This window comes from Mastigoproctus giganteus, chromosome 1 (genome assembly GCF_048544385.1).
Source record: "Mastigoproctus giganteus isolate SK-2022 chromosome 1, ASM4854438v1, whole genome shotgun sequence".
In the NCBI taxonomy this organism is placed as follows: Eukaryota; Metazoa; Arthropoda; class Arachnida; order Uropygi; family Thelyphonidae; genus Mastigoproctus; species Mastigoproctus giganteus.
Window position 1 is genome coordinate 42,404,811 of NC_143575.1, and position 22,302 is coordinate 42,427,112.

General features: G+C 36.9%; 1 protein-coding gene across 1 annotated transcript in view; it reads left to right on the plus strand.

The window, feature by feature from the left end:
* Positions 1–22,302, plus strand: part of HERC2 (E3 ubiquitin-protein ligase HERC2) — a 971,627-nt gene that overhangs the window by 249,376 nt on the left and 699,949 nt on the right. Inside the window, exon 25 of the mRNA XM_090372402.1 lies at positions 20,685–20,949. Coding sequence (XP_090228528.1) covers positions 20,685–20,949 — 265 coding nt within the window. The remainder of the gene's footprint in view (positions 1–20,684; positions 20,950–22,302) is intronic.

Sequence of the window (22,302 nt, forward strand, 5' to 3'; positions counted from 1 at the left end):
GGGCTTCGCCCCTTGTTCACTGCACTCACTTCTTTTGATAAAATAAAATACTTAACAGAAGCTTTCAGCTCTGTGTGTGTGTCTCTTCCTCAGCTATAAATACATAAATACGTTATTATATCTATATAATATCGGTGTAGATACACCATAGACAACTCTTAAAAAAAAACTACGATCATAGTGTGAAAGGTATCTCATATTGTGCTCATCTTTCACAATGAGTTGCCACAGGCCCATTCTCTTTCATTCGAGTTACCATGTATTACACTACCTTGAATAAGTGAATCTTCACTAATAGAGAAGACTATTGTCACTTATTCTTGGTGGGCATCACCACCCAGACAGCACCGTTACAAAGCTAGTTGGTTTTTCATTGGTGGGTGTCTTTCACACTGTGATCGTAGTTTTTCTTTAAGAGTTGTTTATGGCATATCTACACCGATATTATATAGATATAGAATCTTAAAATATTATGCCTTGTGGCATTTAGTTTATTTAAATAAATACATTACATATGGACATCAAAAATGGTACTGCATGGTCATGTTAGATAAACACAGCATATGACCACGATTATTAAACAAAAGTTTGTTTTACCACAGTAAAACAAGCTTTTGTTATGTATTACCACGTAACCTGCATCTCTCTTCTCCCATTGGCCGAGGAAATATCATTAGGAGGAAAATTATTTTAATGTATAGCAAGATATACCTACATATTATTTGTATTAATATGCTTGTATTTGGTTTTTAAATCGATCCAGCCAGCTGTTGTTGCATACAAAATTGTTGCATCCAAATTGTTTAGCAAATTTTTCTGCTTGAACCTTCAAGATCGAACTGTCTATTGAAAATCCAGCACTTCTTTGTGTAGTGAACCATTCAAGTAATGCTACAATACGTTTGTTACCTTGCACTTTTTTTTCGGATATGTTCTTTTCCAGTGTAATATGTAAACATGTTTATTTACACATATTTACATATCAGCACAATATCGATACTGTTGAAGAGGACAAAGAAAACTTTTTACACATTTCAACATTTTTTGCACCACGTTCTAACTCAAGAATAATTTCGACTTTTTTCGCGAATTGAGAGACACTTTCTTTTTGTTAGTAGACATGTTTCCAAAGGAAGGGTTTGTTTCTAACTGATTTTATTTTAAAATGACAGTAAAGTGATCTGCATATAATGTTCTTAGAAGTTCGGTTTCCAAAATCCTTAGAAGTCCCATTTTCAGAATTCTTAGACGTCCCGAAATAAATTTATGTTTCAGTGAATACAAGACAATCTGTAAATAGGGTAATGCGACAAGTGGAACGCCAATGCACTATTGTATAGCCCCCATCCTGAAAGGACAATGTCATAGACTGGCCGCTAATCCAATGTGTTTGGTCATAAAAACTAAGTCGCCCTGTTCATTTTTGTCTATTTCAAGAATTGGGTTTTTGACTACCCGAGCAATTAAGAATATTTGCATAGTTACCAAAATTTGTACTGTATATCCGTGTAGTATGCTCGTTATAACAGTGAGCGATTGTATGGGAATTCACGTAAATTAAAATCATTGTCTGTTAACTCATTACAGCTGTGATCTTGTTATTTCCGTGCTTGTTATAACCAAGTTCGACTGTATAAACATTTTCAAACCCACAGCTTTATAATGATATTAATATCAGAACTAGACAGGAAGAATTATTTATGTTAAATTTAAAAATTTTGTACCTATTTGGACTAAACAATAAATTCAACCATAAAATTATTACTGGCAGTATAGCAGACAGTTGCATATATGACAAATTTAAAATGGTTAAATTCTATAATAAACCAAAATTAGGCAAATTTGCCTTTATACTTAAAGAAAGGGATAACAATAGCATAGATATACAATATATACATAACTTGCTCTTCAGCACCAAAACAGTGTACTCAAAGCTTTACACATTTACCTTCAAGTCTAAGCATCTTTTTCATTTAATAGATGATATCTGCAAATATAATCTCAGACATCAACATAAGAACCCAAGTACAGAAGAATCTATTATAATCCTAAAATTTCAAAGCAAAATTATGGACTACATCAACATTAATAAATGATGGACAATATCAACATTAATAAATGTTGATATTGTCCATCATTTTATTGTTGGTTTGTTTACTTCCCAGCAGTAGTCAAAACATTCACATAAAAGTTAGATACAAATATGCCAAACCTTTTGTTTTAATAGCCTGCAATTATAAATGTATAATGCATCTGCAAACAGAATAATATGTAACAATATATTGATCCTAACCATGGACACATCATTACTGGAAATTTAAGCATCATAGCAGATCCTGAACTTAAAAATATCTTATCCCATTCAGACCCTATAATAGAGTCAATCTCACAACCTTTAAGAAACAACTCTATCATGATATACTAAACTATTGCTTTCTCCTGGCACATAAATATAATACTCCTATAGAAGCATATCAAACACTATATTCACAGTATTAATCAATAAATGTACAGCACAGAGCTCACATAAATTTCCTTAGAACATAGGCAGCTCCAGTAACCTAACCAAATTAAAACATATTAGATTGCTAGAGTTGCAAGAACATTTTATTATTACACCTGTGGATAAAGCATCCAATAACTATGCATTCATTTGCAAAGCTTTTTATGCTACACCTTAAAGAATGGACTTAATTCCAGTGATATCTACAAATTTACTTCCAGTTCCTATAATATGATCACAAAGAAACTTATAGCCTTTAACAAAAAATTGAAACTGATTATTAAAAAAAAAAAAAAAAAAGTTCTTGTTTTTACTCTGGCACGACCACCAGGTAAGTGGAGTTTACAGTAAATTATCAATACAGACATCAATCGTATTTAGTAGTCATGGGATTGAACCCTAGTCCACTCAAAGAATGAGTGCTACTGCACTCGTGCTCCTGACCACTCAGCTACATCAGGCCTAGTAATTACAATCTGCCCTATATATATTTTATACCCAAATTCCATAAAAATCTTATAAGCTTCAGATTTATAACCTCATTTAAGAATAGTTTTGTGCATGAACTCAGCAAATTTTGGAGCATTTACTGAAACCCTTATTAAACATCATACCAAATAGCAAAATTATTAGCAATAGTTAGCAATTATTAGAAATCATTCATAATGGAAATATTTCAAATATACAAACATTTGACTTCCATAGTTTATTCACCAATCAATCAAATCAAATCAAATTAAAAACTATACTAAATGATTTATACAAAAAATACAAACAAGCTATAATTTGTAATACCACTTACTGGAACAACTTAGTTAACCTATGTATTTCTAATAAATTCTTATATGATGGCAGTACTGTATATCAACGAATTAATATGACGCCTGTGAGAAGTCCTGCATCCTGTATAATAGCTAAACTATATTTATATCTGTCAGAAACTTCTTTTCCACAGGAACTTTGTATTTATAGGTACATAGATGACCTCATCATAATGAATTTCCCAAACTCTCTCATTGAATATGGACATGTATATCCTACTGAGCTCACATTAGAGACTAATGCGCCAATAAAACCCAAACCAAACCAAACATCACATTAGAGAATATAAACAGCAATAATACATCAGCTAATTTCCTAGATCTCTATATTACAATAGACAATTACAATGCAACTCAATTTGTATGACAAACATTGTCAACCCTCATACATTGGCAATGCAACGTGTCAAAAAAGTGCATGCCAACATTATCCTATCACAATGCATTAGGATAGCAACCATCTGTAGCAATAATGACATAACCATTAATAACATCAGAATGCCCTATAAAAAGCTGAATGATTATAACAAATTCCCTCCAGCTTATCTCTACTACTACTTTAGCAAGGCCCTCAATATAATCAAATATAAAAATCTATCCATATAACCATATAAATTTAAATAATATACTCAGCAATTTAAACTTATTTTACAACCTCCCATCCTAGCTTCCAAGTCTATACATATAATACACTTGGCCTCTGTGGTGTCTTACAACTTAGAAAACCTGAACCCATCAATTGGCCAGCATAGTGTATTAACTTTTGTATATATTTATATATATTTTAATAATTATATCTGCATTTTTATTTTTATTTTTACTTTCATTTCCCCACATAACTGACTTTAAATACACGAAAACACACTCCCACCACAGATCTGCAGGAATCGGATTAGCAATCCCGAACTACCCTAGCCCATCTAATTATATCTACTTCATTTATCTTTCTGCTTTCATCTGCTCCTACATCTTATTTCTCGCGAGCCATTAGTTTTATGAACACAGCATAAAGACGTTACCTCCTTCTTTTACCCAACTTGTTTTTCGCCTCAACAAAGTTTTAACTTCAGTTTATTGCTACTTTGTAAACTATTAAAATATTATTAAAATTATCTATTCTATGTAGTGTGCCCTTTGCATATTTAATTTGCATTTATCATCAAACACTATCATCATTGGTATATTCATACATACTTTCAGTAATTATATATATTTATACATCCTCCCAGTAATATATATAAACATATATTTATACATCCTCCCAGTAATATATATAAACATATATTTATACATCCTCCCAGTAATATATATATATATATATATATATATATATAAACCTTAGTAATTTTTCAATATTTTTTGCATCTACTACTTCCAATTTCTAACACTTGAGAGAGATTTTCTAGTGCACCAGACATTTTAATATACATAGATGCTATCTTAACCATTTTCTGCCCAACACGTTAATGGTAAATTCCTTACCTTCTCATAGTTTTTCTTTCTTTTTTCATCCTTTAATTTTTTTTCTGTTCTTTTCCCATTTGTTCGGCCCTATTTTTGCTACTGAATTCAAAATCCTTTTATGCCCCATGTTTCTAAGCTTGCAGACTATGTCGGAAACAGGCCTACATATTGCCTGCTTTCACATAATTTCAGTGGATGACCTCTAATGAAGACATTGAAATTATGAGTTACATGGCAATATTTTAAGAAATTCTGCGAGTTAGGTCACAATGTCTATGTGTCCGCAATTCTGCCAAGGCAAGATAGGAGGAATTATATGCTGAAAGCCTTGTGGATGATGGACTCTGCAAGGCTTTGGGGGGGGGGGATTTCTATCAGCTTGGCACACACTTGTAGGTAGAAGGAATCTATTTTGTAGAGATGGTATACATTTAAACAAAGGTGGTGCAAGGGTTTTTGCCATTACTATTGAGGATACCTTAAAGGATCAGGGAAACTGCCAGTTTGGGGGGTGGGTACAAGGATAATACAGATACATGTTTATCTGATAATATTGGTCAAAGTAACACCTGCACATACCTCAAGAGTTTTTGTTTGTGAACTGCAACAGAACATATTAGCCAGATATTCTGAGGGCAGAAATGTTTCAAATGAGTGGGTAGCTAATGCTAGGGAAGCAAGCTTAAATATATTTAAGGAGTGTGTCTGGGTAGTTAATTATACAAGAACACTAAGTCTTAATTGTTTATACAGTAATGTCAGAAGTGTCGTCAATAAAATGAGTGAATTCGAACTGCTGGTTAGGACAGGTGACACTGACATAATAGGGCTTACGGAAACGTTGTGCCACCTGGAGATAGGGGATGATGAGTTTCAGTACAGTATGTATAATGTATTTAGGAAGGATGGGGGCAGATAGAAGGGGTGGTGGGGTCATGCTTCTTATTAAAAGCAGCCTGAGCATGAAAGGTTTTCCTGGATTCAGATGTTTTGCATGCTAGTATAGAATCTGTATGGTGTAAGATAGTTGGAAGCAAAGATATAATGAGGGTGGAGGTAATCTACAAGTCAGGTGATTGTGAAGATTATGATAAGAGCCTCTACATGCAAATGGTATGGCAAGTAATTATCAATGTCTTATTATGGGCGATTTTAATTTGCCTCTAATTGATTGTAGCAAATGGGAAGGAAACTCGACATGGGGGACAATTTTTAAATCAACTAGATGATTGCTATTTGTATCATCATGTAAGGGAAAGTACTAGGGAGAAGAATATTCCAGACCTCATCATCACCCACGAACCAGATGATGTAATCGGGTTGACAGTACAGGAACCAGTAGCAGGAAGTGATCACAGAGTTCTACGGTGGATGATGAAGAAAGAGATAGCAGTAGTTAAAAGCAAAGGATGCCTTAAGGTGCTACATGGCTTCTAATAACTGGGTAGATATTGTACAGAGAACAAATACAATTGAATTATGGTATACCTTTAAAACACTAATCACAAAAGCCTTCAATGCATATATACCATTAAAAAAATACTCCACAAGGACGATTCCAAGTTGGATGAATAATGAAGTTGCTAGATTACTTGAGCAGAAAAAGGCAGCATGGAAAAGTTAGAGCAATAAAAAGTACTGAAGCCTATAACAGCTACAAAGTGATCTGTAATGGTGCCACAGAAATCACTGACAAAGAGAGCAAAGAGTGGGGATAAGGAATTATTCACATATATGAATGCATAGAAGAGAAGGACAAACCAGATCGGACCCTTATGTAATGGACGTGGAATAGTATTAGATACTCCAACTGAAGTTTCAGATGAACTCAACAGTTACTTTGCATCAATATTTACATGTACCTGGTATCAAAGAGAAATTATGGGAGTGAAGTCGAAACATATCTAATTAATGATATTGAAATTTCATATGATTATTTAATGAAAAAACTTTTGTGCTTACAGCCCAGTAAGCTCCTGCAATTGATGGCATATACCCTATAATCTTAAAGGAGGAGGCAAGTGAGTGCATTGAACCATTGAGGCTAATAATGAGAGTATCACTGGAGTGATTCTGTTGGATTGGAAAAGTGCCAACGTATCTCCAGTGCATAAGGGTGGTTTTAAGAGTGAAGTGAGAAAATATCCGCCGGTCAGTCTAACTTCAGTTGTAGGGAAAATCATGGAGGCAATGATCAAGGTTGGAATTCAGGATCATTTAGATAAAAATGTAATTCTGAAGGTACCCAGCATGGTTTCGTAAAGGGAAAATCATGTTTAACTAATCTGGTTAGCTATTTTGAAAGGGTCACTCAAGAGCTGGACTTAGGGAATAATTTCAACATTGTTTATTTTGATTTCAGCAAAGCCTTTGACTCAGTCCCACATGAATGGCTATTTTATAAGTTGGAACAGGTTGGAATCACAGGGAAAATCCTTAGATGGATAGTAGGATGGCTTCAGGGCAGTAAGAAGAGGGTTGTGATAAATGGTTATTCTTCAGATTGGGTTTATGTAAGAAGTGAGGTTCCCCAAGGATCAGTATTAGGACCACTGTTGTTTTTGATTTTCATAAATGACATTGATGAAGGGGAGGGTGTGATGTCTAAATTTGCAGATGATGTAAAGATTGGTAGAGTAGTTAATGATCACTGCCAAACAGAGCTTCTTCAGAGTGACCTAGATAGACTTCAGGAATGGTCAGAAAAATGGCAGCTATGCTTTAATCCAGAAAAGTGTAAGGTATTGCATCTGGGGAACAGTAACCCCAAAATAACTTATACACTTGACAGAGTTGAACTAAAGCTGGTAGTGGAGGAAAGGGACTTGGGAGTTACGATACGGTCAGACATGAAGTTCTCTGAGCATTGTAGCCGAGTGGGTAAAGTACCTGCCCGGCAACCCAAAGGTCGTGGGTTCGATTCCCGCCTCGGGCTTGGATCAAAGTACTGCAAAAAACCTTGGGAGGTGCAATATGGCCACAGAAGCCGATGCGCCAACAACTACCAAATCAATCTGAGCATTGTAGACAGGTTGCAAGGAAGGCCCACGGTGTCCTATCAATGATTTTTCAAATATTTCTTAGTAGAGATAATGACATCATAATTGCATTAGATAAAGCTATTGTGTGTTAGACCACACTTGGAATACTGTGTTCAAGTATGGAGACCGCACCTAAAGAAAGAAAGTGGGTTGCAGAGTTTGGAAACCAGGCACCTTAGAGGAGACTTGATTGAGTTGTTTAAAGCAAAAGTAAAATGAATGAGGATGAAATTTTCACAGTTATAAATGATTCTAGAACTAGGGGCCATAAATTCAGGTTACGGAGGAAGATGTTTAAACTGGATTGCAGAAAGTTTTATTTCAGTCAGCTAGTTATAAATTACTGGAATAAGTTACCTACATGGGTGGTAGATGCTGACAGTTTGGGGAAATTCAAAGGTTAGCTGGATAATTACCTAAGGAAGGAGGGAAATGCATAGGTTGTCTATTTCCTTTTCTTTTATTAATTATTTATTTTTTTAAATTTTCTTATTAATATTTTATTTTTTATTATTATTGTTTTCTGGCTGGTGCGGCATAAGCCATCAGCTTCCTTGCACCATGTGGCATTGCTAATACTAATATGTTATTTTATTTTATCTTATTTTTGTTGTTCTGTTTTACCTCATTTCATATTCATTTCCTTTATTTCTTTATATTGGTTTTATTTTACCTCATTTTACATTCATTTCTTTTAGTTATTTATATTTATTTTATTAATTTCTTGTGTGTACCATAGATTCGATAGTAACAGCATTCTCCTATACACTTTCGTATTCACTGTGTATATATATATTAATGAGATATTTGACTGGTTGAAAAACTGAAAATTAACTGATAAACTACAGATTTATCCTTTTTGTTGTTACAGCCCTTTGCTGTTTTTTGATACTAGCTGAGATTTCTTTGTTTGGGTTGGATCTTCTGGAAGGTGGAATCTGATTAGTTGGGTGCTGTGGCCTAAGATGTGATACTGGGAGAAGCTGTTGTTAAGTGAATATGTGATGGCTGGGGAAGCATTTTACCTGTTTAGTTTTATTCTCTTCCTCTTGTGATTGGATTGCAGTGCATGCCTGATCACACACGGGCTGGAAAGGGTAGGTTGGGGAATAAGGATGTTTGTGCACTGGAGGGGATAGTTACTTCTATCAGTGAAAAATTACCGTTTTCATCTCAGAAGTCTGCACATTCTTGCCAGTAGATCAGAAGAGGAGGAAAGAAATTGAGGAAGCTGGGTTGTGCAACCTCAATAGAAATGGGGAAAGGTAGCCACCACCACCCCTTGCCAACTTTTGGCCGATGTATGTGACCAGGCATGCACTTCTACTCTCCTTAACATGACCTCAGGTGGAAGGAGCAAGGAAGACTGGGATGTGTATAACTATCATTGTACGAGGAAACCAGGCAGAATGTTTCACTAGCAATCTTATACAATTCATGATTCACTGAAGATCAGCCAGACTCACTGCAAAAATGCAGTGGGTGTGGCTGATCTTCAAACAAAGAAAACACTTGGTCACTAGTGTCAATACCAAACAGTGACATGCTTCATCAACATCTGTAGTTTGTTGATTTATATTCTAAGTTAATTTTCTGTTTTTCTACTGTGGAAATTTAGTTGTTTGTGCATTAGCATTAGCATTAGTAGAGGCATTTGATGCAAGAAAGCAAGCTTATGCAGCATCAGCCAAAAAAAAAAAAAAAAGTAACATAAATAAATAAAAATAACCACTTCCACTTCACCCCTCTGTCCGTTCGAAATACCTGTCCAGCTGAGCCTTAAACTTATTTAGGCTATCAACTTCCACGACAAGGGATGGAAGTCTGTTCCACCCACCAACCACCCGCTGGCTAAAGGCAAATTTCCGCACATCTATCCTACATCTGTCTTTCCTCAATTTGAATTTATGCCTCTCAGGTGATTATTCTGAGCAAGAGGAAGAATCCCATCAGCATTGAGCATGCTCAAACCATTCAAGGCTTTGTACACCTCTATCAGATCACCTCGCTGGTGCCTAGTTTCCAGACACTGTAATTCGCAAAACTTAAGCCTTTCTCCGTAAGAGCACCCCTTTGTCCCATTCACCAATCTAGTTGCCCTTCTCTGTACTCGTTCCAGCAGCTCTACATCCTTCTTGAAATGAGGCCTCCAGGCCTGTATACAGTACTCTAGGTGTGGCCTGACCATTGCCTTATACAAGGGAATAATCACCTCCTTATCCCTGCTAGAAAAATTCCTATATATCATTGACAATACACCATGAGCTACTCTTGCAGCCCGTCTGCACTGCTCAGAGAACTTCATATCTGCTTGCACAACCACCCCCAGGTCCCTTTCATTCTCTACCACTGTCAGTGTAGTACCACAGAGTTGATACGTTGCTCTGGGGTTGCTGTTTCCCATATGTAGTACTTTACATTTGTCAATGTTAAACTTCATTTGCCACCTCGAAGCCCATCTGCTCAACCTTTCCAAATCCTGTTGCAGCAGCATAGTGTCAGTAGTGTCCTTGACAACCCTGCCAACCTTCGTATCGTCTGCAAACTTGGACATTAAGCCTGATATACCATCATCAATATCATTTATAAATACAGAAAACAATAAAGGACCCAATACTGAACCCTGAGGGACTCCGCTAATAACATTAGTCCACGATGAGCAGTGTCCATTGATTACCACTCTCTGTCTTCTCCCCCTCAACCACCCCTTTATCCATAGCAGCAATTTGCCTCCAATGCCACACTGCTCCAATTTGTGCAGCAGTCTTCCATGTGCAACAGTATCAAAAGCCTTTCTAAGATCCAAGTATATAATATCAAAGTTATTCTCTGCATCCAGTTCTTTTGTGACTGCATCATAGTATCCAATCAAATTGGTCAGGCAAGACTTACCCTTAACAAAACCATGCTGTGTCCTAGCTATAACTGAAGTCTTGTCTAGATGATCCTGCAGTGCTTCTTTCACCAATGCCTCCATTAATTTTCCGGGAACAGAAGTTAAACTCACAGGTCTATAATTACTTGTGTCAGCCTTTGATCCCCCTTTGTGAATTGGGGTCACATTTGCACATCTCCAGTCCATGGGTACCTCCCCTGAGTCCAAGGAAGCTCTCATAATTATGGCTAAGGGTTTGCTTACCTCCTTTGCTGCCTCCTTTAATATAACTGGATAGATCCCATCCACCCCAGGTGCCTTTCTTGTGTTTATCTTCAACAATTTCTCGTCCACTTTGCTCTCATTTATTACAAGATTCTCTAGCTTACTGCTAGAGTTGAATACACCTCTGGCATTCCCCTCGCTGAATAACTCCTCATGTGTGAATGTCGATGCAAAATATTCATTTAGTTTGTTAGCTACCTGAGCAGGGTCATCAACACTTGACCCATCAATATCCAGTGGACCAATCTGATTCATCCCTTTCCTTCTCAAGTTCAAGTATGTAAAGAACTCTTTGCTGTTTTTCTTTGCATCCCTTGCCAAGGATTTCTCGTAATCTGCCTTCGCCTGCCTAACCTCCTTTGTAACTTGGTTGCATTTAGCATTAGCATTAGCATTAGTAGAGGCATTTGATGCAAGAAAGCAAGCTTATGCAGCATCAGCCAAAAAAAAAAAAAAAAAAAAAGTAACATAAATAAATAAAAATAACCACTTCCACTTCACCCCTCTGTTCGTTCGAAATACCTGTCCAGCTGAGCCTTAAAATTATTTAGGCTATCAACTTCCACGACAAGGGATGGAAGTCTGTTCCACCCACCAACCACCCGCTGGCTAAAGGCAAATTTCCGCACATCTATCCTACATCTGTCTTTCCTCAATTTGAATTTATGCCCTCTCAGGTGATTTTTCTGAGCTAGAGGAAGAATCCCATCAGCATTGAGCATGCTCAAACCATTCAAGGCTTTGTACACCTCTATCAGATCACCCCGCTGGTGCCTAGTTTCCAGACACTGTAATTTGCAAAACTTAAGCCTTTCTTCGTAAGAGAACCCCTTTGTCCCATTCACCAATCTAGTTGCCCTTCTCTGTACTCGTTCCAGCAGCTCTACATCCTTCTTGAAATGAGGCCTCCAGGCCTGTATACAGTACTCTAGGTGTGGCCTGACCATTGCCTTATACAAGGGAATAATCACCTCCTTATCCCTGCTAGAAAAATTCCTATATATCATTGACAATACACCATGAGCTACTCTTGCAGCTCGTCTGCACTGCACAGAGAACTTCATATCTGCCTGCACCACCACCCCCAGGTCCCTTTCATTCTCTACCACTGTCAGTGTAGTACCACAGAGTTGATACGTTGCTCTGGGGTTGCTGTTTCCCATATGTAGTACTTTACATTTGTCAATGTTAAACTTCATTTGCCACCTCGAAGCCCATCTGCTCAACCTTTCCAAATCCTGTTGCAGCAGCATAGTGTCAGTAGTGTCCTTGACAACCCTGCCAACCTTCGTATCGTCTGCAAACTTGGACATTAAGCCTGATATACCATCATCAATATCATTTATAAATACAGAAAACAATAAAGGCCCCAATACTGAACCCTGAGGGACTCCACTAATAACATTAGTCCACGATGAGCAGTGTCCATTGATTACCACTCTCTGTCTTCTCCCCCTCAACCACCCCTTTATCCATAGCAGCAACTTGCCTCCAATGCCACACTGCTCCAATTTGTGCAGCAGTCTTCCATGTGCAACAGTATCAAAAGCCTTTCTAAGATCCAAGTATATAATATCAAAGTTATTCCCTGCATCCAGTTCTTTTGTGACTGCATCATAGTATCCAATCAAATTGGTCAGGCAAGACTTCCCCTTAACAAAACCATGCTGTGTCCTAGCTATAACTGAAGTCTTGTCTAGATGATCCTGCAGTGCTTCTTTCACCAGTGCCTCCATTAATTTTCCGGGAACAGAAGTTAAACTCACAGGTCTATAATTACTTGTGTCAGCCTTTGATCCCCCTTTGTGAATTGGGGTCACATTTGCACATCTCCAGTCAATGGGTACCTCCCCTGAGTCCAAGGAAGCTCTCATAATTATGGCTAAGGGTTTGCTTACCTCCTTTGCTGCCTCCTTTAATATAACTGGATAGATCCCATCCACCCCAGGTGCCTTTCTTGTGTTTATCTTCAACAATTTCTCCTCCACTTTGCTCTCAGTTATTACAAGATTCTCTAGCTTACTGCTAGAGTTGAATACACCTCTGGCATTCCCCTCGTTGAATAACTCCTCATGTGTGAATGTCGATGCAAAATATTCATTTAGTTTGTTAGCTACCCGAGCAGGGTCATCAACAGTTGACCCATCGATCTCAAGTGGACCAATCTGATTCATCCCCTTCCTTCTAGAGTTTACATAAGTAAAGAACTCTTTGCTGTTTTTCTTCGCATCCCTTGCCAAGGATCTCTCGTAATCTGCCTTCGCCTGCCTAACCTCCTTTGTAACTTGGTTACAGATCAACTTATATCTATCATATGCGTCCGTGTCACGTGTTAATTTGTATGTATCCCATGCATTTTTCTTCTCTGCCATATGCCTCATTAGTTCATCTGACAACCATTTAGGCCTAAACCTTGAACAATATTTCTTAGTTGGTATGTAAAGCCTGGTAGCTTCCACGATAAGTTCTTTGAATGCTTCCCATTTTGAATTTGCTGTTGGCAATATCATCAGTTGATCCCACTGTATAGAATTTAAATACTGTCTCAGTCCATTGTAGTCGCCTTTACGAAAGCAATACCCCTTCCCTTTACCCCTAATGGTAGTTACCTCTTTGAGTAACTCCCACTTCAGCACACTGTGATCACTACCACCAAGTGGTTCATTTATCTGCAGATTCTTAATGCATGAAGAATCACTACTGATAATCAAATCAAGAGTATTACTCCCTCTAGTTGCCTCCCGAACATGCTGATGTAGAAAACATTCATCCAATAAATCCACAAAAGCCTTGCTACTGTGTGAGTGACCAGCCCCCAAATTCCAGTCAATATCTGGGAAATTAAAATCCCCCATTATAAGACTCTCTGATTTACTGGCCCACTCTATTTCTCCGAACAGTTTCTTATTATACTCATCAGAGTCATTAGGCCTATAGCACACTCCTACTCTCAATTTTGATCTCCCAATGCTTATGTCACACCAAACTGACTCGACACTGCACTGTCCAGCGATGTCGACTGGCTTCACTTCCTTGAATTTTATGTGTTTTTTAACTAATAGCATAACCCCTCCTCCCTTCCTATCCTGTCTATCCTTTCTGTAGACATTGTACTCCCCAAATTCCAGTTCTGCATTTCTTATATCTGTGTGACACCACGTCTCTGAAATCCCCACAATATCTGCCTTTGATGTTTTGAGCAATACCTCAAATTCATCAAATTTATTTACTAAACTCCTAGCATTGGTGTACACACAAGTATACATGCACCTGTTCTTTTTCTTAGCTACCCTAACACAACCCATGTGTTTACTTGTACCCCAATGATTCCCAGCAGTCTCTGAAATATCCTGCATCTTATTTTCCAGGCTGCGGCTCATTCCAATAGAAGCAGTGCAAGAATCACTTTCACCTCTGCCAGTGGCTACTGTTAATCTATTAGTCCTTGTATCCCCCCAATCTAGCAGTTTTCCGACCCACCTAACATTGCCTCGATAGCATCAGCAAACATTCTTGCACCCTTTCTATTTAAGTGTATCCCATCCCTGTAGAAGCAGTCTCTCCTGTTAACAAGTACAGACCAGGCTGAAAAAAATTCTACCCCTTGAGCCCTGCACAATCTTTCCAGGGCCGAATTGATTGACAGGGCTCTCATCATATACTCCCTCCTATCGTGTCTGGGCAGAATTGCAGACACTTTCAATTTCAACCCTAATCAATACAAGTTACATATCAACTTGTATCTATCATATGCGTCCGTGTCACGTGTTAATTTGTATGTATCCCATGCATTTTTCTTCTCTGCCATATGCCTCATTAGTTCATCTGACAACCATTTAGGCCTAAACCTTGAACAATATTTCTTAGTTGGTATGTAAAGCCTGGTAGCTTCCACGATAAGTTCTTTGAATGCTTCCCATTTTGAATTTGCTGTTGGCAATATCATCAGTTGATCCCACTGTATAGAATTTAAATACTGTCTCAGTCCATTGTAGTCGCCTTTACGAAAGCAATACCCCTTCCCTTTACCCCTAATGGTAGTTACCTCTTTGAGTAACTCCCACTTCAGCACACTGTGATCACTACCACCAAGTGGTTCATTTATCTGCAGATTCTTAATGCATGAAGAATCACTACTGATAATCAAATCCAGAGTATTACTCCCTCTAGTTGCCTCCCGAACATGCTGATGTAGAAAACAATCATCCAATAAATCCACAAAAGCCTTGCTACTGTGTGAGTGACCAGCCCCCAAATTCCAGTCAATATCTGGGAAATTAAAATCCCCCATTATAAGACTCTCTGATTTACTGGCCCACTCTATTTCTCCGAACAGTTTCTTATTATACTCATCAGAGTCATTAGGCCTATAGCACACTCCTACTCTCAATTTTGATCTCCCAATGCTTATGTCACACCAAACTGACTCGACACTGCACTGTCCAGCGATGTCGACTGGCTTCACTTCCTTGAATTTTATGTGTTTTTTAACTAATAGCATAACCCCTCCTCCCTTCCTATCCTGTCTATCCTTTCTGTAGACATTGTACTCCCCAAATTCCAGTTCTGCATTTCTTATATCTGTGTGACACCACGTCTCTGAAATCCCCACAATATCTGCCTTTGATGTTTTGAGCAATACCTCAAATTCATCAAATTTATTTACTAAACTCCTAGCATTGGTGTACACACAAGTATACATGCACCTGTTCTTTTTCTTAGCTACCCTAACACAACCCATGTGTTTACTTGTACCCCAATGATTCCCAGCAGTCTCTGAAATATCCTGCATCTTATTTTCCAGGCTGCGGCTCATTCCAATAGAAGCAGTGCAAGAATCACTTTCACCTCTGCCAGTGGCTACTGTTAATCTATTAGTCCTTGTATCCCCCCAATCTAGCAGTTTTCCGACCCACCTAACATTGCCTCGATAGCATCAGCAAACATTCTTGCACCCTTTCTATTTAAGTGTATCCCATCCCTGTAGAAGCAGTCTCTCCTGTTAACAAGTACAGACCAGGCTGAAAAAAATTCTACCCCTTGAGCCCTGCACAATCTTTCCAGGGCCGAATTGATTGACAGGGCTCTCATCATATACTCCCTCCTATCGTGTCTGGGCAGAATTGCAGACACTTTCAATTTCAACCCTAATCAATACAAGTTACATATCAACTTGTATCTATCATATGCGTCCGTGTCACGTGTTAATTTGTATGTATCCCATGCATTTTTCTTCTCTGCCATATGCCTCATTAGTTCATCTGACAACCATTTAGGCCTAAACCTTGAACAATATTTCTTAGTTGGTATGTAAAGCCTGGTAGCTTCCACGATAAGTTCTTTGAATGCTTCCCATTTTGAATTTGCTGTTGGCAATATCATCAGTTGATCCCACTGTATAGAATTTAAATACTGTCTCAGTCCATTGTAGTCGCCTTTACGAAAGCAATACCCCTTCCCTTTACCCCTAATGGTAGTTACCTCTTTGAGTAACTCCCACTTCAGCACACTGTGATCACTACCACCAAGTGGTTCATTTATCTGCAGATTCTTAATGCATGAAGAATCACTACTGATAATCAAATCCAGAGTATTACTCCCTCTAGTTGCCTCCCGAACATGCTGATGTAGAAAACAATCATCCAATAAATCCACAAAAGCCTTGCTACTGTGTGAGTGACCAGCCCCCAAATTCCAGTCAATATCTGGGAAATTAAAATCCCCCATTATAAGACTCTCTGATTTACTGGCCCACTCTATTTCTCCGAACAGTTTCTTATTATACTCATCAGAGTCATTAGGCCTATAGCACACTCCTACTCTCAATTTTGATCTCCCAATGCTTATGTCACACCAAACTGACTCAACACTGCACTGTCCAGCGATGTCGACTGGCTTCACTTCCTTGGATTTTGTGTTTTTTAACTAATAGCATAACCCCTCCTCCCTTCCTATCCTGTCTATCCTTTCTGTAGACATTATACTCCCCAAATTGCAGTTCTGCATTCCTTATATCTGTGTGACACCACGTCTCTGAAATCCCCACAATATCTGCCTTTGATGTTTTGAGCAATACCTCAAATTCATCAAATTTATTTACTAAACTCCTAGCATTGGTGTACACACAAGTATACATGCACCTGTTCTTTTTCTTAGCTACCCTAACACAACCCATGTGTTTACTTGTACCCCCAATGATTCCCAGCAGTCTCTGAAATATCCTGCATCTTATTTTCCAGGCTGCGGCTCATTCCAATAGAAGCAGTGCAAGAATCACTTTCACCTCTGCCAGTGGCTACTGTTAATCTATTAGTTTTTGTATCCCCCCAATCTAACAGTTTTCCGACTCAACTAACATTGCCTCGATAGCATCAGCAAACATTCTTGCACCCTTCCTATTTAAGTGTATCCCATCCCTGTAGAAGCAGTCTCTCCTGTTAACAAGTACAGACCAGGCTGAAAAAAATTCTACCCCTTGAGCCCTGCACAATCTTTCCAGGGCCGAATTGATTGACAGGGCTCTCATCATATACTCCCTCCTATCGTGTCTGGGCAGAATTGCGAACACTTTCAATTTCAACCCTAATTCACGGCTTTTTTTCATCAGTGACCTGTACTTGTCAAGTAATTCCGCCGGTCTCCTACTCTTAATGTCATTAGTGCCAACGTGTACAACTATATCACCTTTTGTGCCCTTAAAAGATGATATCCGCTCTACAACGTCATCAACTTTTGTCCCTGGCAGACATACCCTTGTCCTGTTCCACCTATCCTTTTTACAAAGCATGTTTCCCGTTTCCCTGACAATAGAGTCACCAACAACTACTAGTTCCTTTGGGACCAGCGCATTCTGCCTTGGGGGTTGCCGCTATGTTGCGCGATGACCAAGTGCAAGCTCTGGCATTGGTGTGGGCAGCTGAGAGCTTGATGGGCCCCTCACTTGTAATCCTTCGAGGGCATCCACCCTGTCCTTCAAGCTCTCATATAGGCCCATAACAACGCTGAGTTGTCGCCTTATCTCCTTACACTCCTTGCATCGCACACACACAAAGACATCCCCCATGGCAGTATCATGTCCCATACTTGACTGCTCTGCAAACATCAAGCAAATAGTGCATCTTACAAGGCTGTGATTCAGAGGACAACTGCCCCCCTCAGTTCTCCCCTGGGCCACAGCATTCCCATTAGCTTGAGCCCTTTGCTTTGCTGCTCTGGTTTGAGTCATGATTTAGATTTACTTTCAATAAAATTTCAATTTCTGTACAAAATTAAATCCTAAACTTGTATCCAAACACAGTTATAACGCTATATTTATGTTTCAGTAACGAGTGTTATCTACGGAATATTTAAGTTTCAGTAACGAGTGTTATCTACGAAATATTTACGTTTCAGTAACGAGTGTTATCTACGAAATATTTACGTTTCAGTAACGAGTGTTATCTACGAAATATTTACGTTTCAGTAACGAGTGTTATCTACGAAATCCCTTTATATAACTTTCGTATCAAGTTATGTATTAATTATTTGTTTTTACTAATTATTTATGTTACATAACCTAAGTGGTTATATGTATAGTTAAAAGTACAATTTAATTGCCAATGAAGTTCGACAAGATTAATAGATTTTACTGATTAATTTTCCCGTAACAATGGCGGATATTACGAACGGTAAACACGTGTATTTGATACCCTTTCCGATATTAAGCATATATTGATCATTTTTTTTTCATGTATTGTTAATCCTTGTTTTATGATTGCTGAATGTAATATTTTAAAGATAAAATTTCTCATAATGTTTGTAAAGCATACTTTCTGCAATTAATTTTCATACAGTCGTATTGTAAAAGAATCAGTTTATGCTTATTTCTTTGTTATAGCTATTATTTTTATCTCAACAAATAGCATATTCAAAGTTCCATATGTGTCATGTGTTAGGAGAGTAGGATTAGAAGGGGAGGATTGGGGGGGGGAATGATAGCATCACTTATAATCATAAAGTATATGATGTACACAGGTGCAAACAGCCATTTATTAGGAAAATTATATTAGTTTATTATATTAAACTAATATTTTTATATTATTATAATAATAATATAAAATATTATTATATTATTAGTTTATTAATATAATAAAAAGTATATTTTGATTATATTATATAATAAAAATTATATTAATTATTTATTAGATAGTATGAATCAGAGCTGTAATACTCAATACATTCTACGTTGATATTAATATTCATTCCTGTTTTCATTCCTGTGATCACGACATATGGTCGAAAAGCATTGTCAGCTTCAGGAAGGAAAATCGTTTTGAATATTTTCGTTAGATTCTTTTTAATTTTTAATTGTGTTAAATCGATTCGAATTTTGTTAAATTGGTTTTTAATTATTTATTTTTTACTCTAATGTAAGTTTTCGATTTTTTCATTTTAATTTCTGGAGAGTATCATATGGAAGTGTTCTACGTACTATATTGAGGTAAACTCCTCTTATTATTTTACAAATATTAATTATTTATTAGAAAGATTAACGTAAAACTGCTGATTTTGTTAGGGTTTCTCAAACTTTATCTAAAGGTATATATGTATAAAGGGATATATGTATTGGAATATGTATTGTTTGTATTGTAAGGTAATATATTGTTTGTTTATTTTATTGAGGCCGAGCTAACACTATTTCATTCAGAAATGATTTTATTCTCAAGTTATGAGTTCGTCGACCAAAAGGACAACTGATAAACTGTTCATTTTTAGCATTTGCTAGAGTACAGGTATATTAATACACTTTTTGTTTGAGTGTCTTATTATAACTTGTAACAGAAGAGTGGACCTTAAAACAAATTAAAATGTTCTAATGCATGCTAGTAATTATAACTATCATTGTATAAATAAATTTGCTAAAGGATAAGTTCAAAGGTTATACCTTAAGTGACTATATTGACTGCAGTGACAATGGCTATAACTACATTAACATGCTGATTGTTGATGAGAGAATATATGCATTTGGAGAATTGTTCTAATTTATATACAGAAACTGATTCTTTAAATCATGCATATAATAAAACTTATGTACGAAATCCGTAAATTGATTGTCCTTAAAACTTGTGTTTGATTAGATTTTTGCGTAGACATTGATGGAAGACTGTTTAACCTGAAACAGTGTAACATATAAAATGTGAGGAGAAACCAAAAATACTATAGTTGTGAGCTATTTAAAGAGATATTATTCACCGAGAAGTACAGTTTTCGTACGTGGAATTGGAGAAGTATACAAACACAGGTTCCACACTACCTTAGCCATACATTATAATCTCAAAAAGAGATTATAATGTATGGTATTAAATCTAAATTTCTGTTATTCATTGTTTTTGTTTAGACTTCTAAGTTTAATAAATCTTTGCTAATACATGTATTGAATTATACACTTGAATTTAATCTGTAAAAGTAAAGTTCTTTAGCATTATTAAATTCAGGACAAAAGTCATATACAATGACAATGAATGTTTTAATTTTGTTAAGTAAATGTTGCAGGGTTTGACCATGTGGGTGTATTTTCTACACATGCTATTGCAGAAGGGTTAAGGGAGAAATTTTGCAGTGTCTTGTTAAATTTTTTTATGATTTATTGTTATGAAAGTGTTTAAATATTTAAATAGCATATTATTACAATGGCATACTATTTTTTATAATTATAGCCTGATCTAGAGCCCATCCTTACTGTTGATCCAATGACTTTATCATCTCCACTTATTGATACACAGCGCATTTTAGCTTACCTTCTTGGTTTACATGCCCATAATCAGATAGTCGGACCTCCTTTACAGCCTTGTGAAGAAGAATCAAAGCAGTGGCTAATTTCTCCATTTCTTCGTGGGGGACTTCAGGCATTGCAGCCTCTTAATCCTTTTGAAGAGGAAAAAGGAGAAGCCCGTAGTTCTAGTTCAAGTGCTGCTACACCTGGTAATCTTGTAATATTCTTGTAACAATCTTGTAATATTCTTGTAACAATCTCGTTGTAATATTCCCTGTGTCATAATGGCTTCATATTCTGAGATTAAAAAGTAAAATATAATTTTGTCGGAAATATAAATAATATTCTGTTTGTATTTCTATATGATGTGTGGCTATTAAATAACGAGATTTCATGCACAGACGCTAAACACCAAGTTCCACCTGTGAAACAAAGGCATGACAGTTGACCTTGAACCATTCCCTAGTTGTCTGCCAAGTCATGTTCCAATGTGCTCATTTGCTTTGCAGTGAGCAAGTTGTCATTACCTTTGTTTTTGCAGTTTACTGGAAAAATGACATGAACAACGAATCAACCTCATATTTTTAAGAAAACTAAGCAAAACACCAACTGAAAGTTATGAGTAGTTATGTCAGGTTTATGGGGACAATACTACATCAAGAGCTCACGTGTTTAAATGCCATAAAAGATTTTTAGAAAGAAGAGAGAATGTTGAAATTAATGAATGAATAGGGTGTCTGGTATGTGTGAAAACTGAAAATTTTTAGAAGAATGTTGACTCGATAAGGACATAATTAGAAGTGATTGTCATTTAAGCATTAGAATGGTTGCATCAGAACTTAATATGGTCAAAGAAACATTTAAGACAAATTTTAACTGAAAATTTAGGCATGAGAAAAGTGTGTGCCAAGATGGTGCCAAAAATTTTGAATGAAGATCAAAGCATGAGAAGACTCCAAGTTTGTGAAGATGTTTTGAAAAAAAAAAAAAAATTGAAGAAAATGTGGACTTTCTGATTTCTCTAATTACTTGTGATGAAAGTGTTGTTTCAGTAACTTTCATCACAGTGAAATATTTTAGTGAAAAATATGCAATGGAAGATAAAATAATCTCACAGACCAAAAAAAGCAAGAATGTCAAAATCAAAAATGAAAACCATGTTTATTGTTTTCTTCAATATTAAAGAAATTATTATGGCCGAATACATCCCACCAAATCAAACTCTCAATCAAACATACTACATTGAAGCTCTGACAAGGCTATGTGAAAAAATTCGAAGGAAGAGACCTGAGTTTTGGAAGGATGGTTCAGTTTCTTGCCAAAAAACAAGTCTGTGTGTGTGTGTGTGTGTGTGTGTGTGTGTGTGTGTGTGTGTGTGAGAGAGAGAGAGAGAGAGAGAGAGAGAGAACATGCACAATACTTGCCAGTACTAGCTCCTTGTGACTTTTTTTCTTGCCTGAACATCTATATTCCTCTAATAGACTTACCTTACAGCAGATCCTCAGAGATCAACAAGATCTTAATGATGTTTTTACCTTCCTGAGAATGATAAACAAATATCA